The sequence below is a fragment of the Lutra lutra genome, chromosome 4, assembly GCF_902655055.1.
Source record: "Lutra lutra chromosome 4, mLutLut1.2, whole genome shotgun sequence".
Lineage (NCBI taxonomy): Eukaryota > Metazoa > Chordata > Mammalia > Carnivora > Mustelidae > Lutra > Lutra lutra.
The window spans coordinates 139,161,092-139,179,479 of NC_062281.1; the positions used below are offsets into that span (position 1 = coordinate 139,161,092).

Consider the following 18,388-nt stretch of genomic DNA (forward strand, 5'->3'; position numbering starts at 1 on the left):
AAGTGGAAAATACTATTTTAAAGGAAATTATTACAATTTTAGTGAATTAATAAAATGTTTAAGTTACTCTTTTTCTAATTAAGAAATTTGTAATGTCTCAAAACTAGGTAGTTATCTTTTATCTTTTCTTTTTAAAAATACAGTGCCTTTACTTTCCCGAATTCTGCCTTCTGATGCATGTAAAATATACAAACAAGGTATCAATATCAGGTAAGGTGATTTGATATTTTTCTGAGTAACAGAAAATTGAGATTTAGAGGAAGGTTTTCTTTCTATATTAATAGGTTACATTTGGATGTAGTATTTGATAACTTAAACATGCTGTAATATATTCACAGTATGTTATCTTATTTGAGACATTGTATAGAAAAGAAACCAAAGATAAAATCTTGACTAAATCAAAGGTAGTAATTCCTATTCAACTGCAGACTATCTAGGAGACAAACAGAGTGAAGATCATGAAGATCTTAAAATGGGAAGATGTAAGGTGGTTATCTCTCTGATCCTGACTTTTTAAGGAATAGGGACACACATAAGGAGCACCCAACTCTTGTTCTTTTTTCTCAATCCCTCTCATACCCCTCCTTCCTCTGCCTATCCATGCACCTATTTAATCATCTATTCCTTCTAGGGAACACTTTAAGGCTAATTTTAATTTTCTTCTTTTTCTTTTTAAAGTTAAGATTGATTTTTGGGTCTGATGGTATTTATTTTACTCATTTTACTTTTATCATTACTTATATCTTAAACTTTATATTAATATAGGTATATTTAGGGGCGCCTGGATGGTTCAGTAATTAAGCATCTGCCTTCGGCTTGGGTCATGATCCCAGGGTTCTGGGAATGAGCCCCACATTGGGCTTCCTGCTCAGCAGGAAGCCTGCTTTTCCCTTTCCCCCTTTCCTTGCTTGTAGTCCCTCTCTTACTGTGTCTCTGTCAAATAATGAAATAAAATCTTTAAAAAAAATACAGGTCTATTTATAAATTATACATATGTAAGATGTATATAATACTAATGAATATGCCAACTTATATATACATGTGTGTGTATTTATAAAAAAAATATATATGTGTGTGTGTGTGTGTGTGTGTGTGTGTGTGTGTGTGTCAATAATTTTGTAAATCTGTGTCTCTGCATGTCTCCAGAATATTAATTTGGACATGTAAAGGTCTAGAACTGGAACATCTTGAGACTATCTCATAAAAACTCTTTGTTTTAGTATTATTATTTTTAAAGATTTTATTTATATATCTGACAGAGACACAGCAAGAGAGGAAACACAAGCTGGGGGAGTGGGAGAGGGAGAAGGAGTAGAAGGCAGAGCTTAATGACTGAGTCACCCACGTGCCCCCAAAACTTTTCATTTTATAGATGAGAAAATTTAGAGAGGTGAAGTGATTTTTATAAGAGCATATTGTGAATTAATGTCTGGGTCAGGACCTTTGACTTCCTATGTGTTATCACCATGTCACAAGGTAGACATTTTAGAAAGTCAACTCTGAGATTAAGAGTTATGTTAAATTATAGTGAAGAGATAATCTTTAGTTGAAAGTAAGTTCTACGGTAATTGTCCTCAAGCAGTAGAATTTGATTCAGGTGGATATTTCTGGTTTTTGTTTTTAAAAACAACCTCTTCCGATGCTTCTAATTATGGAAGTACTTAGGTATGTTAAATTCATAGTCCATATAGAAACCTTGCAAAATACAGAAAAATAGAAAAACTAGGAAAGGATTTGATAATGATGTAGATTTATTTCAGCAGCCTATTAACATTATATTATGATTTTTATCAGAAATTATTCATCATTTTAACAATGTTTAGGTGCTTGCCAAAGATAGTAGGTAATTTGGGAGAACATTATTATTTTCCATATGCTACTTTTAAAAAAGGTTAGTTTTAGTTCTGAGTCTTAAATGTAGGATAAAAGGAGCTTCTTTTAAAAAATTATTTCACATTTATATATGAATTTTATAAGTAAATGATATGCATATTATATAATAAAGACAATAAAATAATAGTGCCAGAGAATATAGAGTAATATAGATTAAGAGGAAGCTACTATAATTTATCAAGATGCTCAGACCTGGGGCTTACAACCAACTGAGGATAAAGGAGATATGTGATAGGTTCTAAAGTTCTCATTACCAAGTTTACCAGATTAATGGAGAGGCTGGGTTTTAGGATGTATGACAAAGGATTTTTTTTTTTTTTGCATAGATGAGAAGAACCTAATTAAAAAAAAACCATTAAGATTAAATAACTTTCAAATGTAAACATCATGAGATTGTTGTTTTTTTTTTTTAAACATCATTTCAAATGAAACTGAATTTTAAACTATGTTCAAAGAAATCTTTAAAGTTTACTTGTGTTTCATGACAACCATGTGATCATTTAAAATATCTTCTCTGGTGTCAAGGAGAAATGAATACTTTAGTGGAAATAGGAAAGTATGAGTAACTTTATTATTGAGAAGATTAGTAAACATTTTCACTGTAATAATTATGAGGCATTCTGTAACCACTGACTGAAATGATCAGGCCAAATTTGCCTCTTCTCAGGCTTTTCCTGTCTCAAGAGAAGGCTCTATATTATTTTTCATTGTTATTTGGCATTTTTCAAGCTTTTATCTCAAAAAGAATGTTTTCTGTTTTTTTTTTTAAACATTTTCTATTCAGATTTTTGCAGTTATATAATTTTTTTTTCATGGCTAATCACATGGCAAAAATTAAAAATATTTAGACTCAAACGTTTAAAGCAAGGAATAGTTAATACATTAAAATGCCATCATGGTAATTATATCCTTATGAGGCATGTGTAATACAGTAGGCCATCTAATATGTCAGGGATATTCCAGAAAATGTACTGGGCAGTCTCCTTGTAATTGCAAATTATAAAAACACAAATAAAAATTGGCTATGAGTGATTTTAGGTATGGCTAGATCTAAGGTTTCAAATGTCACCATGTATGTCTGTCTTTGTCTTCCTGTTTCTCTCTGTGCATCTCTTCCCTCACTGTTCTTATCTCTATCCCTTCCTCTATCTTCATTCCTTCCAACCCACTACTACTTTCATCCAGTTTAGGCAAGAAGGAAATGGAGGCAGGAGATTGTTCTGTTTCATTCCCTCTTTTATGTGGGGTATGGAGTTCCCTGGTAGCTGAAGTTTGAAGTCCAAATAGACCACTTATATAAAATGATCTTTTCCTTTTTTTTTTTTTTTAAGATTTTATTTATTTACTTGACAGAGATCACAAGTAGGCAGAGAGGCAGGTGGTGGAGTTGGGGGAGAAGCAGACTTCCTGCTGAGCAGAGAGCCCAATGTGGGGCTCAATCCCAGAACCCTGGGATCATGACCTGAGCTGAAGGCAGAGGCTTAACCCACTGAGCCACCCAGGTGCCCCTGATCTTTTCCTTTTTTATATTATCAGTAGCTTACATCTTACAGAGGTAGGGGATGAGCCTCTTTTACTGTCATTATTTTTTCTTATGCCACATATACAGGTAGTAACAGGATATATTTAGTAGTACAGGCACTAGTAGTACAGTAGCAGGCCCCTGGAGGTGGACCAGGAGCTAGAATTCAGCAATAAAGCATCAGGCAGGATTCACCTCTTTAGAAGTTTGTGACTTGCTTTTTTTTTTTTAGGGTTTCTTGATTTTATTCTGTGGGGGTATATACATTTTATATGGTTTAGAAAGGAGACCCTTGTATATAAGGTAACCATACTTCCCTCTTTGCTCTTGGTTCCTCCCTGTTACCCTAGCAAAATTATTAGTATCACCTTCACTTTTAAAAGGTAGTAGTTTTGTTGATAAATTCATATGTAACTGCAGTTACTCTTTTGAAGCAGCATCTAAGATATATTCCAGTTCTCAGATTTTTCTGTGTAGGGAAAACAAGAATGCTTATTCCCTTTGCCTGAGATGAGAATTGAATAACTTAAATGAAGTAATGAATTCTTAGAAACTCAGTAGCTAGGGTATAATCAGCAGCTCTTAACAGCTGTGTCAACCCATTTTTTAGATTAAGTACTGTGTTTTAAGTAGCCGGTAAGAGAGATCCTAATGTGATCTACAAAGCATAGTGAAAGATTGAAGCACTTTGGGGGGCTTGTGAACTTTTCCATTCTAGTATAATCCCGAATTTCAACAAACCGTGGTTTGTGGGATTTATTTGAGACCAATCCATTGGGCCTAGACCATGCCCAAGGAGTTACCAAGGAGTCTTAGTTACCAAGGAGTACCATAAATACACAAGTTTATGAGTCCATGAATCTTTGGCACATAAATGATCCATAAGGTTTTTAGGCCATGGAGATGATAGGAAAGAGACTGCTGATCTGAACCTGGGAAGTGAAACAGAAAGGACAAGAATTTGGAATAAGTTAAATGATTTATCTAGTTGAAGAATGAAGCCAGGCTTGGTATTAGATGGCTAGGCCTAAGGCATAGATGTAGATCAAAAGAGCAAGACTGGACACATAGTCCTTAATCTGAGAATGTGGTCCATCTATTGCTGTGTGTACCCTTCCTATATACTCTCATGAACTAGCAACATGGTCTTGTTGGGATCAAAGAATGTTAGACAAGTCTGCTTTCCATTAATGACCTTCACAGTTGAAGTAACTTTTATGGAGTAGCTGCAGCAAGAGCAATGGTAGGGAACAAGGTATAGTTGTGGAAATATTTGAACAATGTGGAAACAATCTTTTTCTTGTTGGAATAATAAAGTATATATTCAGAAAATGAAACATAGGAAAAATGGAATATACATTTAAATATTCTTTCAGTGTTTTTAAATAAAATACTTTAGCTTTTTACTGTAAGTTTGACTTTGAAATATGGTGTTAGCGTCAATTAAACAAGCAACAAAGCTTGTTTAATTATCATAGAGTTTTATCAAAATTTTATTTGTCAGGTTTCTCATCTATCCGTCTTTCACAGGCTTGACACTACTCTCATAGACTTTACTGACATGAAGTGCCAACGAGGGGATTTAAGCTTCATTTTCAATGGGGATGCGGCACCCTCTGAATCTTTTGTAGTATTAGACAATGAACAAAAAGTTTATCAGCGAATACACCATGAGGTGAGCATGTCATCTTGTCAGTATTTCTCTAAATGGTTTTTTAAAAATATCTATGTATGCAACCAAACATCAATGTAATTGTTTTAAAAGTCATATAGTATAGGTGAGATGGTTCATTCCCAGTGCTTTCATTTCTTTACTAATAGCTTTAAGGTTTTTTTGTTTGTTTGTTTTTTAATATTCAGGTCTTCATCCTGACCTTCCATTGAGACCATTTGCTCATAATTCACTGATGATTTTCTAGTTAAATGAACTCCAACTTCTTTTAGTTCTCATTTGTAGCTCTGATTTGTTGCACCTGTGCCAGCTCTTTTACCATTTATTATCTTGCTACCTTAGCTTCTTTTAATCTTGCTGAGCATCTCCATCCCCTTAGTAGCAACATCTCTTTTGGCTGTCCGTCTGTACTCTTTTTTGTACTCTTTTACTGTCCTTAACTTTTTGGCTGCTTTATCTTCTCCCTCTTAAAATACAAAAATATCTTCCTTCTGTTATGTCGTATCTCCCTGTTGGTATTGCCTGTACAGCAACCACTGAAAAATCATACACACGTTATCTTCATCCTTTGTTCCCTGAATGCCCTGCTATAAACCAAAGAAAAAGTTTTTCCTGTATCTATACATCATAGATAGTCTTTAAAATGTTTTTAAATCAACATTTTATTTTACCACTGTTGCTGTTCTTTTCTCTTCTTTTTTCTCCTCTCTTCTCTTCTCTTTCCTGGTACCTAACACGGGTCTTGAACTCATGACCCTGAGATTGAGACTGAGCTGAGATCAAGAGTCAGATGCTTAACTGACTGAGCCACCCAGGCACCCTGCTTTTCTTTTGTTTTTGTTTTTCAACACTTCATTTCCCTACATAGTCATTCACCACATGCTGTGGCTCCTTCCTTAATATCTCTTATTTTAGACCCTCCTCCTACTACCATGCCTATTGATGAGACCTTAATTACATTGTATGTGTACTACTAAATACTTTACTAACTGGCAGTGAGCAATGAAGATTTAGATTGGAAGAGGAGAAGAAAAAGAAGGTATTCCTTGTGGAGGAAACAGGATGAATAAAGTCAGGGAAGTAGGAATGAGAATGGTATGTTTGACAAACAGAAAAGAGGTCTGACTGTGGTGAAGGTTTCTGTTAAGAGAGTGGGAATGTGGTTTGTGGAAGGCTTTAAAAGCCAGATAAGATAAAAGGATCTGCTGTAGTTGGCAACAGAGAATCATGGCTTCTTAAATACGGTATCGATTTGATCCACAAGTAATTTAAGTGCTTTACAGCTTTTTTCATTAAATCTTTAATCTATCACAGCAAATAATATTATTATCTCCATTTTACAGATTAGAAAATGTGGCTTATAGATGTTAAATGACATCTTCACACAAGTTCACACAACTAGTATGTAAGATGGGTTGGGAAAATAGGGAGATTAGAGGTAGGGAACTTATGGAAGAAGTTTTTATTTTTTTACAGTTCTACAGTTGAGAAGTGATAAGGCTCTTGACTAGGATTGTACAGTGAATACTAAAAAAACTATGACTTACATTTCCAAGAATGAAAGATTGTGATTTGGTAGTAGTTTGAATGTAGTGAATTAAGAATTAGAAAGATGTTGCTTCCTTCTCTCTCTCTGCCTGCCTCTCTGCTTTCTTGTGATTTCTCTCTGTCATATAAATAAATAAAATCTTTAAAAAAAAAAAAAAAAAGGGCGCCTGGGTGGCTCAGTGGGTTAAGCCACTGCCTTCTCCCAGGTCCTGGGTTCGAGCCCCACATCGGGCTTTCTGCTCAGCAGGGAGCCTGCTTCCTCCTCTCTCTCTGCCTGCCTCTCTGCTTACTTGTGATTTCTCTCTGTCAAATAAATAAATAAAATCTTTAAAAAAAAAAAAAAGAATTAGAAAGATGTAAGGGTAAGTATAGTGCTTCTGCCTTGAAGAGTGGAATGATGGTGGTGCCAGTGATAGAACTGGAAGATCTGGAAATGTATATGTTTGAGGTCTTAGATGATGTTAGTTTTGAGTCATTTGCTAAGATCAATGTACTTACTTCAACCCTGTCTTTATCAGACTTCTTGGTCTATTATTGGAAACTTAGTTCTTAAAATTATAATTTCCTTACGATTTGACTTTGGTCAAGCGATCTTTTCCCTTCTCTTCTTATTCTTTGTTGCCTGTTCCTTTTTCTCTGCCACCTCTTGAATATTGGTGTACCCTCAATGTGGTTCTCATTTTGACAAACCGTCAGAATTATCTCTTCTATTCCTACATCTTGAGCTACCTACCACGGGTTGATGATAGATCTCTCAGTGGAGATCTATCTACTTAAGTTCCTAATGGATATCAGGTACGTCAAAATTCAGCTCATCTAAAACTTAATTCTTTTTTTCCCCCTCTAAACTCCAGACCTGCCCTCTCTCCTGTTGTCCTTCCTTTGATGATTGACATCATTCTTTATTCAGTCAGGAGACTGTGAGTTATTTTTGAAATATTTTCTCGTATTCCATGTTTCCTAATTAGAGAACAAGTGTGGTCCTTTCTGTCTCCCTAATGTCTTATAATTACCTCTTTTTAATCATACCATTACTGCCACAATTCAGATATTCATTATCTCTCAACTGGACCATTACAAAATGGTCATCAAAAACATGATCATCCTGGTCCCCTTCTTGTCTGCTTCTAAATTATCCCACATATAGGAGATAGATTGAGCATTGAAAGCAACTTCATGAAACCTGCCTTCTTTAATGATACTTTAAAAGATCCCTGTTTCCTAAAGAATGAAATCCAAATTCCTTAACATGACCTGGAACCTTCTGTGACCTGGCTTTTGCTTACTTTTCCAGCCTGTTTTTACTTTACTATCTTAGATACCCTCATATTTAGCTCTTTGCAGTTTTTCAGATGTGCCATGCCATTTAGAGCCTCATTCCTTTGTTCACATTGTTTCCACCTCCTGGAATGCTCTTCTTCTTGTACTTCCATACTTTGGGGGCATCTACTTAGTGTTACTTCCTCCTTTGCCAGGTGACCATTATTTTGTTTATGCTCCTACCGAATCTGGTACTAAAGTGCTTCAAATGCTATATTCATTTATGTGGCATTCTTCCTCTGCTCCCCATGGTTCCTTTAGTTGTATTCTCTGGTACCTAATACAGTGCATCAATACATTCCAGGCTGGAGTTTGGCAAACACTTTCTGTAAAGGGAGAAATAGTAAATATGTTAGATATTTATATACATTTTTTGGGCCAGGTGGTCTCTGTCACAACTACTCAACTCTGCTTTTAGTAACCTAAAAATAGGTATAGAGAGTATTTCAATGAATGAGTGTGGCTATACTCCAATTTATTTACAAACACAGGTGGTACACTGGCTTTTGCCTACTGGCCATAGTTCACCAGCCTTTATTCTAGACTCTTGGATAATTTATTAAATAATTTGACCTCTTGCATATTAAAGACAGTGGGATAGCTACCTAGGCAACAAGTGAGCTAGAAGCATGGCATTGAAATAGAAGCCAGAGAGTAAGGCTACTAGTGTAAATATTAGCTAATCTTAAAGTAGCAATGGAATTATGAAATGGTGTATATGTGTATGTGTGTTTTATACCTAAAAAAATATAGAAAAGCTTGATTTTGAGCATCAGTCCTCAAGGCAGGGAATAGTTGTTGTTTATTCTAATATACATACATAAATAATAACTGTTCAATAAATGTTTCTTAAACAAATGTTATTAACGATTGATCTTTTTCAATGATGTGGCTAGGAGATGGCCAGTCTATGATTTTTAGAAGAGTTCTGTTGCAAAAGTTTATTTAAAAAGAGAGTTTTTGAAACTTAAGGCAAATTTCTTCATAGTGTTGTATATAGTGTTGTTCCGAAGCTAATACATGAAATCCTAATTGATTTAGAGTATATTTGAAACATAATGCCTGACAGTTCTATACCTATGCCAGCTAAAGTTTTTCTTTAGAAAACTGTGTTCAGAGTTAGTTTGGTTACCGGAGCTACATTTTCACCTCTTACAGCTTTAGCATTAATGTCAGGATTTTTCATTCTTCACTTGTAAGGGTGAAGGAAATGGCCCTGTTCCAGTCCCAGGGTATTGCTGTGTTTTTGTTTTTGTTTTTGTTTTTGTTTTTTTTTCTATAGACTTTTAAGTTCAGAAATAGATTATATCTGGGTGAAGTTTGGTGATTAAGAATAGAAAATGGGCCTCTTGGGAAGCTAGAAATCTGGAGATAGGGGAAATAGAGCCTGTAGTCATCATAAAACATTGTGGACAATTCTTATTCCATAGTCACTTCTCTAGTTTATGGCTTTTTTCTCCTTTCTTTCCCCTTAGGACCCTGTAGTCCTAAGTATCAGAGATTCTCTTCTTGGCTTATTACAGAATAGAACCTCATTTTATACCTGCTCATTTACCCTTCTGTACCTGATCATTTAGTCTTCTATCTCTGAAGCAAGCACAAACCTTTTTTCTCATTTAAAAAAATAATTATTAATCAGTTATTATATATCAGCACTGGGAAATATTTAGAGGATAAACCAGAAACAAGACTATTACATTTTGAAACCATGGTTTTTTTATTTTTGGGTTCCCTTTCTTGCTATAAGGAATATAGAGAGGATCTCTTTTCTTCTTTCCTTTTCTCCTCTCTTTCTCTTCCTTTCTCCTTCCATTCCTTCCACTTACAGTATTGGGAAAGAAAGGCTCAAATGATAGTGGTGGGTCTTTGGAGGAAAAAGAGTTAAAGTAAGATTGATCTGTATTTGAAGAAAACCTTGATAAGGGAATTTTGTCTCAGACCTCTCAACTTAATCTTTTAAAATTGCTCTACATACTCTATATTTCTGTAATCAGTAACCCAGTATTGTTTCCATGACCTATCTTTAATAGTATAAGAGAACTGTATTTTATGTGCCCCATATTTACAGATTTATAATTAGCCATAATTTTAACTCATTTAGAGATACAGAGTTAAAACTTCTATAATTGGTTTTTAGATTAAGACTTAACATTTTTTAGAATCTGTCCTTTTTGGTTTTAAAATCTGTAACATTTAATTGTTGATATTTTCATATGTAGTACTAATAACCTTTGAAAACCTAGATTCTTATATTTAACTTATACCCCCACTGCAGGAATCAGAGATGGAAACAGAAGAAGAGGTTGACATTTTAATGAGTAGTGATATTTACTCTGCAACTTTATCAACCAAATCAATTTCTTTCACGCGTGCCCAAACAGGATGGCTTTTTCGGGAAGATAAAACAGTATGTGTAAATCTTGATTTTTCAACTTTAAAAATTGCTCAGTATTTCATGTTACCAAAATAACGTGGTGGAAATGCGGAAGAAGTAGCTTACTGAATTGTCTCCCAATGGTTTATTCCCTCCTCCTTAATCCAGATAGGGAATTATAATGGTTGTTTATAGAGTTAGAAGATATTCTTACTGAATCAAGGAGAGAAAGTTTAGCTCATTTGACTTTTGTTGAGAAACATTCTTGCTGTCAGCTGCCTTGTTATTCACAGGGAAACATGATTCCATTACATTTCTAATGCTTTTATTCCTAAAGACCACAAAGAGGGATACACTTTTGAATTCATTTCCCTGGACCTTTCTTTTTTCTTTCTACTTTTAGACTTCTAAACTATTTACTTACTCATTATCTATTTCTCAGTATTCCATTCATATGACTGGAATTAAATAAGCTTATGTTTCTAAAAAAATAAATAAGCTTTCATTTCTGTAACAGTCATTAAATTAAATTTCCATGGAGGTTCCCTCGTTTGTGAATTGTAAATTCTTTCCGTAATTCCCATTTCATCTGTCAGCAAGAGGTTATATAAGGCTATTCAAAATATATTTAAAAATTTTTAAATAGACCTAAGAGAAGCATTTTGTAAAGTTTTAAATACAATTAATAAGTCATCACAGAGGCACCTGGTTAGCTCAGTCAGTGGAGCATGCAACTCTTGATCTCAGGCTTAGAAGTTCGAGTCTCACATTGAATGTAGAGATTACGTAAAAGAAAAATCTTTAAAAAAAAAAAAAAGAAGAAGAAATCACATAGGTGAGGGCCAAGATCTACTGCTTTCAACAATTGGGTTTTAAAAATTATGTTTTATTACACACAGTAGAAATGAATATATTCTTACCGGAAAAAAAAATAGGTTTTATTAGGGTTCTCTGAGGAGGAAATTGGTAGGAGAGCACTCTCTTTCTATATCTCTGTATATCTACATGTGGATACATGTGTACCTATATACAAAGATTTGGATATAGAGAAAGAAGGTGGGAGGGGTTTAATTACACCAAAAAAAAAAAAAAAAAAAAAAAAAAAACCCATGAAAAAACCCTCCACAGTAAAATCTAAGCAGTGTTAGACCAGACAACTGGGCACCATAGTCTAGTTAAATTTACACAAAATTAATCACCACACAACCTTATACAAAAACATGAAAAGAGCCCTTATTACTAACTCAGTCCCCAGAGTACTTTGTAGAGAATTATGCATTTGTATATCCTCTAGATCATTTTTTATTCTCTGCATACATAAATATGTATCCATAGTAATATGTAGCTTTAGTTGTTGATATTTATTTTTTCTAGTGTTATATTGTGTTGTTTTGCAGCTTTTTTCTTCACTCTTTAGTATGTTTAGAAAATTTTTTCTTATCAGTAGTACCACTTCATTCTTTTTAGCAACTGCATAGTATTCCATTTTATGGATATATTGTAGTTTATTTATCTAGTCTCTTATTTATGGACATTGTGATAAATGACACACAATTGTGTCCAGTTTTCTGCTATTGTAAGTGATGTTGCATTTACCATCCATTTATATGTCCTTGCATTGTCTCTTATAGATAGCAAAAAATGGAATGGTTGGATTATGAAGCGTATATACTTAAAATTTTTATTGATATGATGATTTACTTTTAATAAATTCTCTTTCATTATAAGATTTCAAAAACTGAGAATTACCTCCTGAGAATTTCTCAACCACAGATAAATTCTCACTATTAGATGTAGGTTCATGAACTTTATTTTCAAAGCATATTTGGCAGCAAATAGTATAGGATTCCCAGTTGTAAGTTCCCACACTGCAATCCATTTGTTGGCTTGAAGTCTTATTTGTTTGTACTCTGTTCTTCTGGACAGCATTAGAAGGATCACCTCAAGAGAAGATAAAAATTGAAGCTGCTATTCATCTAGTGCTACTGCTAAGCAGCTCAAAGCTCTTGAACAGCGTCTAGGTGATCTTCTTAAATCTTTGACAGGTAAGGAGGGAGTCAGTAATACTTACGGTTCCCATTTTATAGGTAGAAACAGGTGCAGAATGCTTTACTTTTTGATGACTGGTAAGAAGGCCACCAAGAACAAGGTGGACATGAAAACAGCCCTAAACACGTAGTTTTGGAATGCCAGAAAACATCAGTAAGATGGAGACCAAGTGATTTTCATGCAGTTAGAAATGGGAAGCTTGTTTTCAGTAAGCTTTTGATCATGGTTTTTGTAGCAGGGTGTTTGAAACTGACCACCCATGGGTCTGAAAAAGGTTGAAGGTTAATGTTGAAGGAGGTCTTCATTGAAAGGAAATAACAACTGTTTCCTTGATACCATTTATATCACTTGCATTTCCTTATCCCTAATCCATAACGTAAACACTTAATTGTAATTGTATTGGTGAGCAAGACTATTCTGTTGTTCTCTCTTCTTTATTGAAAGCAGCTAGCAACCGTAACTTGAAGTTAGATCTTGTTAGAGAATAGAGTATTGGAACAGGTAATTATTTCTAGTTGGGCTAGGGATTCCTATGTGAATTAGAGTATTTCTTTTTATTCTACTTTTTTTTCTATCTATAAAATGGGAACAGTAATTATCCCTGACCCCTCCTTGTTACTCATGATTGAATATCAGAGAAATAAAGTTTTCAGATAGCTTTATGCTACTTGGGAATAGATTCTAAAGGAATACTATGTGGTATTTTTATTTAGATTTAATTCATTTGCAGAGTAACTACCATACATCTTGTGTGTTTAAAATTTTCGTTTACAAATGTGAAATGTATAGTTTAAATATTTTTCAATTTAATAGAATATGTAAGATAATTTGATAAGCTCAATTACCGAAGGGAGCATTTATTTTCACCTAAATGTTACATGTTATGGAAAAATGTATATATTACTTTGAAACTTTCTTTTTAATCTAAGATAAACTTAATTCATTTTATTATTTTAAAATATTTGAATATTTTATTATTTTGATTATTTAATTTCATTTTAGGAAAGAGTAGGAAACTTTTTGGCAGACTTTTATCTGGTGAATGGACTTGTTTTAGAATCAAGAAAAAGAAGAGAACATCTTAGTGAAGAAGATATTCTTCGAAATAAGGCCATTATGGAGAGTTTGAGTAAAGGTGGAAACATAATGGAACAGAATTTTGAGGTATAATGTTTACTTCTAATTTATAATGTTCTAATAAGACTTCATTCCTGGCACTCAGTGAATTTATATAAGTACACTAAGTACACTAACAGGTTTTTTAAAAAATTAATTAATTATTATTATTATTATTATTTACTATATATCACCTTTTATTTTTCTTTAATAGGGCCTTTGGTAATTTTTTGTGAATGTATTCTTGGTCTCTGAGTCTTAATTAATAGATTAAAATTGTTTTATAAGCATGAAACCAAGTGTTTATTTTTAATCCATGTCCCTTTGTATCTCTTCTTTTTCCTACTTCACCAAAAAGGCCCAGCCAAAGATTTACTCCCCTTATGAAGTCATTTCTAATCTATACCTTCCCATAAATTTTATGTAGCATGTGTATATTAAGAACATGCTATATGCAAACAATTGTGTGACAGTAGGGGAAGGGGAGGGGAAGTTAGGAAATACAAAGGTATATGAGACATCGTCACTGGGATATTAAATTTATTTTTTATTTTGAAAATTTTAGATTTTAGATTTACAAAAAAGTACAAAGAATTCCTCAGTACTCTTCATCGAGATTCCCCAGATGTTAACATTTAATAACAATGGTATAGCAGTATTTTACAAATTATAGGTGGCATAGGGACCCCTTAATTTAGGGACCCCACTAATTTAGTGGGCTGTGACCACCCTTTTTAAAAGAAAAAAAATTAGAACCTCAACGAAGATGTTAGAGTAAAGCCAGAACACATGACATGTAGTATGGGTCATTACTTTATGAGATAATATTTTAGGGGTGTATGTGTTTATAAATACGGATATGTGTGAGTGCTGGTTTGAAGTGTCAAATGTGAGTCACAGTAGTAAAAAGATTAAAGGTTACTATGAGGAGGCTTGAATCCCTTGAATGTTTAGTTTCTTTCCTATGGTATTGTGCCAGATTATGTTTTAGGGATAGATAAACTTTTCAGAACAATATGCCAGGTTCCAACTAATGCATGGTAATGCCGTACATACCAGGAAAATATTTTAATGTTTCGAAAGTTCATTTGTTTAGTGTAACAGCTATAGTTTAGTTAAATAAGTGTAGGATATAAAATGTCTAAGAATCCTTATTAAATGTTAAAGTTGTGATTATACCAGTGTAGTGTGATCCTGTCCCCTCATGCCAGATCCTCTTTGTACACCTTTTTCTTTTTCCTGGGATAGAGCATCACAGGACTTCATTTTCAGGAAGCCTTCTGGTATTTACTGATCTCTTGATCAGTAAGAGATATAGGACACGATATGCTCAGGAAATAGAAATGCAGATGAACTGAGAGAGGGGATGCTGAGGTCAGTCTTTTACAAAGCTGCTACTCTCTCCCATCATTGACCAGACAAAAGTCCATTTATTTGGACTTGCATTGTGATTAAAATTTTATTGGACTTGTTTTTTTTTTAAAATGGTTTTGTTGTGGTGGTAGTTATTGCTACCTTTGTTTAAGTTTGGCAGTAAGCTATTTGGGGATGAATACATAGAAACAAAACTTTATAAAATAGAATTTCATGGGCCATTTGCCATTTGTCTTCAGTTGTCTGATTTATCTACATTTAAACTTAACAGTACGCAACATGATTTCCTTTAGGGCAGAGATTATAACCTGATGCACCTAATTGTTAATGGGGCCTTTAAATTGCATTTTAATCAGTAGTAGTTTTGAACTTTGCACTTAAAACATAGTTTAATTCCAAATGAGTATATAATAGAACAAAATAATATGAAATAAATTAACTAGTTAAGCTTTTAATTTCTACGCAGAAATCAAAGGAAACATTTCCTGTGTGAAGCATAGCCTTTTGAACTGTGTAGTTCTTCATGAATATTTAAAATCAGCTCATTAGTTTCTGCAAAATATGAAAAACGTGGTAGGATTTTGATTAAGATGATTTTGAATATATAGATCAGTCAGTTTTTACATGAAGGTCTGCTTGATTTTTCTGAATTCAACTTTTAATTTTGAGGTAATTATAGGTTCACATACATAGTCATAAGAAATAATACAGAGATTCTACATATATACCTCACCCAGTTTCCTCAAATGATAATGTCTTACAAAACAGTAATATAATAGCATAACCAGGGTATTTGCATTTATAGTCAAGATATAAAATGTGTCCCTCACCATAAGATTCCTCCTATTTCCCCTTGTATAGGCATACCTTTTGCCTTTTTGTGCCTTTCCTGTCCTTTATCCCTCGCAACCATTAATCTATTTCTCCATTTTAAAAATTTTGTCATTTCAAGAGTATTGTGTATAACCCTTTGAGATTGCCCCCCCCACCCCACTCAGCTTAATTCTCTGGTAATTTTTCCCAGTTGTAAATCAATAGTTTGTTGGTTTTACTGCTGCATAGTAGTCCATGTTATGATTGTACCATAGTTTGGTTAACTATTACCTACCTGTTGAAGGACATTTGGGTTGTTCCCAGTTTTTGGCTATTATGAATAAAACTGCCAAAAATGTTCACATACAGGTTTTTGTGTGAACATAAGTCTTTATTTCTCTGGGATAAATGCTCTTTTGGAATGCATGAAGCTGGCTGCTTGTGTGTGTGCTTGAGGAGTAAATGGGCAGAGGGACCTGTGGGGAGTGGGCTGTAGGACCCTGTGTGCCTCACTGCCCTGGTGGCTCTAGAAGACAGTTCATGCCAGTTGTCTGATTTGTCTGCTCTGTGTACCATTCATACTGTAACTGGGCCCGAGCAAGAACACCTGTTCTGTGGGGTCCCCAACAGACCAGGTTCAGCTAGCCACTTGCCACGGGCAAGATCCAAAGGCAGATAGACAAGTGGTGGTGAAATGAGAAAGGACTTTATTTTGGTGAGGCCGGCACCAGGAAGATCGCTAACTGATGTCTCAAGGACTGTGCGAAGTGCTGAAAATACTCCTGGTTTATGCAAGGAAAATGTGGGACAAAGGTATGTGGGTACGTGCTGCTGGCCAGTAAAGGTCAGGTTGATCATTGCCCTGGGGTCAGTCATGCAGGGTCTTGCTGGTGTCGGGGCAGTTCTTATTGGGTTTCTGTCAAGGTTTCTATCAAGGGATCCTTTGCCTATAGGGTTTTTGTTGTTGTTCTTTTGTTTGTTTGTTTTTTGTTTCTGTTTTTGTTTTTGTTTTGTCTGAGTTAAAAGATAACTGGAAAGAAGGAGTTAATTAGAAAGTACAGACTGAGGTCAAATGTAGGTGGTTTTGAAGTCCTTTTCAACACTCATCTCTAGAATGCCCAGATGCTGTCTTTGCTTCGGTCCATTCAGAACTTCCTCCATAATGAAGAGTTCACATCCCTCCCTTCCGGGGTTGGGCTTGGGGTTGGGATGATGGGGGTGAAGGGAGGGTTCTGCACTCAGGTTCAAGTACAATTAAGAGTATAGCTGCTGGGTTGTATGTTTAGTTTTGTGAGAAACTGCCAGAATGTTTTACATTCTCCATGCTTGCAAACAGCGTATGAATGATTGTTTCTTTCATCCTTTCCGACATTTGGTATTGTCACAATTTTTATTTTATCCATTCTTTTTTTGGTTTTTATTATTTTTTTATTATTTATTTTACTGTTTCTGGTAGTGTCTTACTTAGCTCCTATATGGATACAAAATACCAGAAACTGGATGGCTTAAACCATAAGAATATATTTTTCACGGTTCTAGAGGCTGGAAAGACCAAGAGCATAAGCATGCTGGCCTATTTGCTTTCCAGATACGGGTTTTCTTACTGACTTACAGATGGCTGACTTCTTGCTGTGTTCTTAGGTTGGGGAGAGCACTCTGTTCACTCTGTTTGCTCCTCATCTTAGAAGAACAGTAATACCATCATGTGAGTCTCGCCCTTACAACCTCATCTAAAACTAATTATTTCCCACAAAAATAGACTCAAAATGGATGAAAGACCTAAATGTGAGACAGGAATCCATCAAAATCCTAGAGAACACAGCAACCTCTGTGATCTCTGCCACAGCAACTTCTTGCTAGACACATCTCCAAAGGCAAGGGAAACAAAGGCAAAAATGAACTATTGGGACTTGATCAAGATAAAAACCTTATGCACAGCAAAGGAAACAGTTGATAAAATCAAAAGACAACTGACAGAATAGGAAAAGATATTTTCAAATGTCTTATCAGATAAAGGGCTAGTATCCAAAATCTATAAAGTACTTACCAAACTCAACACCTGAAAAACAAAGAATCCCCTCAAGAAATGGGCAGAAGATATGAATAGACATTTCTCCAAAGAAAACATACAAATGGCCAACACATGAAACATGAAAAAAGGCTCCACATCACTTGGCATCAGGGAAATACAGATCAAACCACAATGAGATACCACTTTACACTGGTCAGAATGCCTAAAATTAACAAGTCAGGAAATGACAGATGTTGGCGAGGATGGGAAAAGGGTGAACCCTCTTAGACTGTTGGTGGGAATGTAAGCTGGTGCAACCACTCTGGAAAATCATATGGAGGATCCTCAAAAAGTTGAAAATAGAGCTACCCCGCAACCCAGCAATTGCACTACTCCAAAGATTTTGTGGTTTTGGGTTTACCCCAAAGATACAAATGTAGTGATCTGAAGGGGCACCTGCACCCCAATGTTCATAGCAGCAATGTCCACAGTGGCCAAACTATGGAAAGAGCCCAGAAATCCATTGACAGATGAATGGATAAAGAAGATGTAGTATGTATATACAACGGAATACTTGTCAGCCATCAAAAAAAAAAAAAAAAGATATCTTGCCATTTGCAATGATGTGGATGGTACTAGAGGGTATTATGCTAAGTAAAATAAGTCAGAGAAAAGAGAAAGTTATTATATGATCTC

General features: G+C 34.7%; 1 protein-coding gene across 1 annotated transcript in view; it reads left to right on the forward strand.

Annotated features, from left to right (window-relative positions):
- ANKRD13C (ankyrin repeat domain 13C) overlaps window positions 1-18,388 on the forward strand; it is a 97,993-nt gene that overhangs the window by 55,776 nt on the left and 23,829 nt on the right. Inside the window, exons 6-9 of the mRNA XM_047727430.1 lie at window positions 144-210; window positions 4,946-5,090; window positions 10,231-10,362; window positions 13,381-13,542. Coding sequence (XP_047583386.1) covers window positions 144-210; window positions 4,946-5,090; window positions 10,231-10,362; window positions 13,381-13,542 — 506 coding nt within the window. The remainder of the gene's footprint in view (window positions 1-143; window positions 211-4,945; window positions 5,091-10,230; window positions 10,363-13,380; window positions 13,543-18,388) is intronic.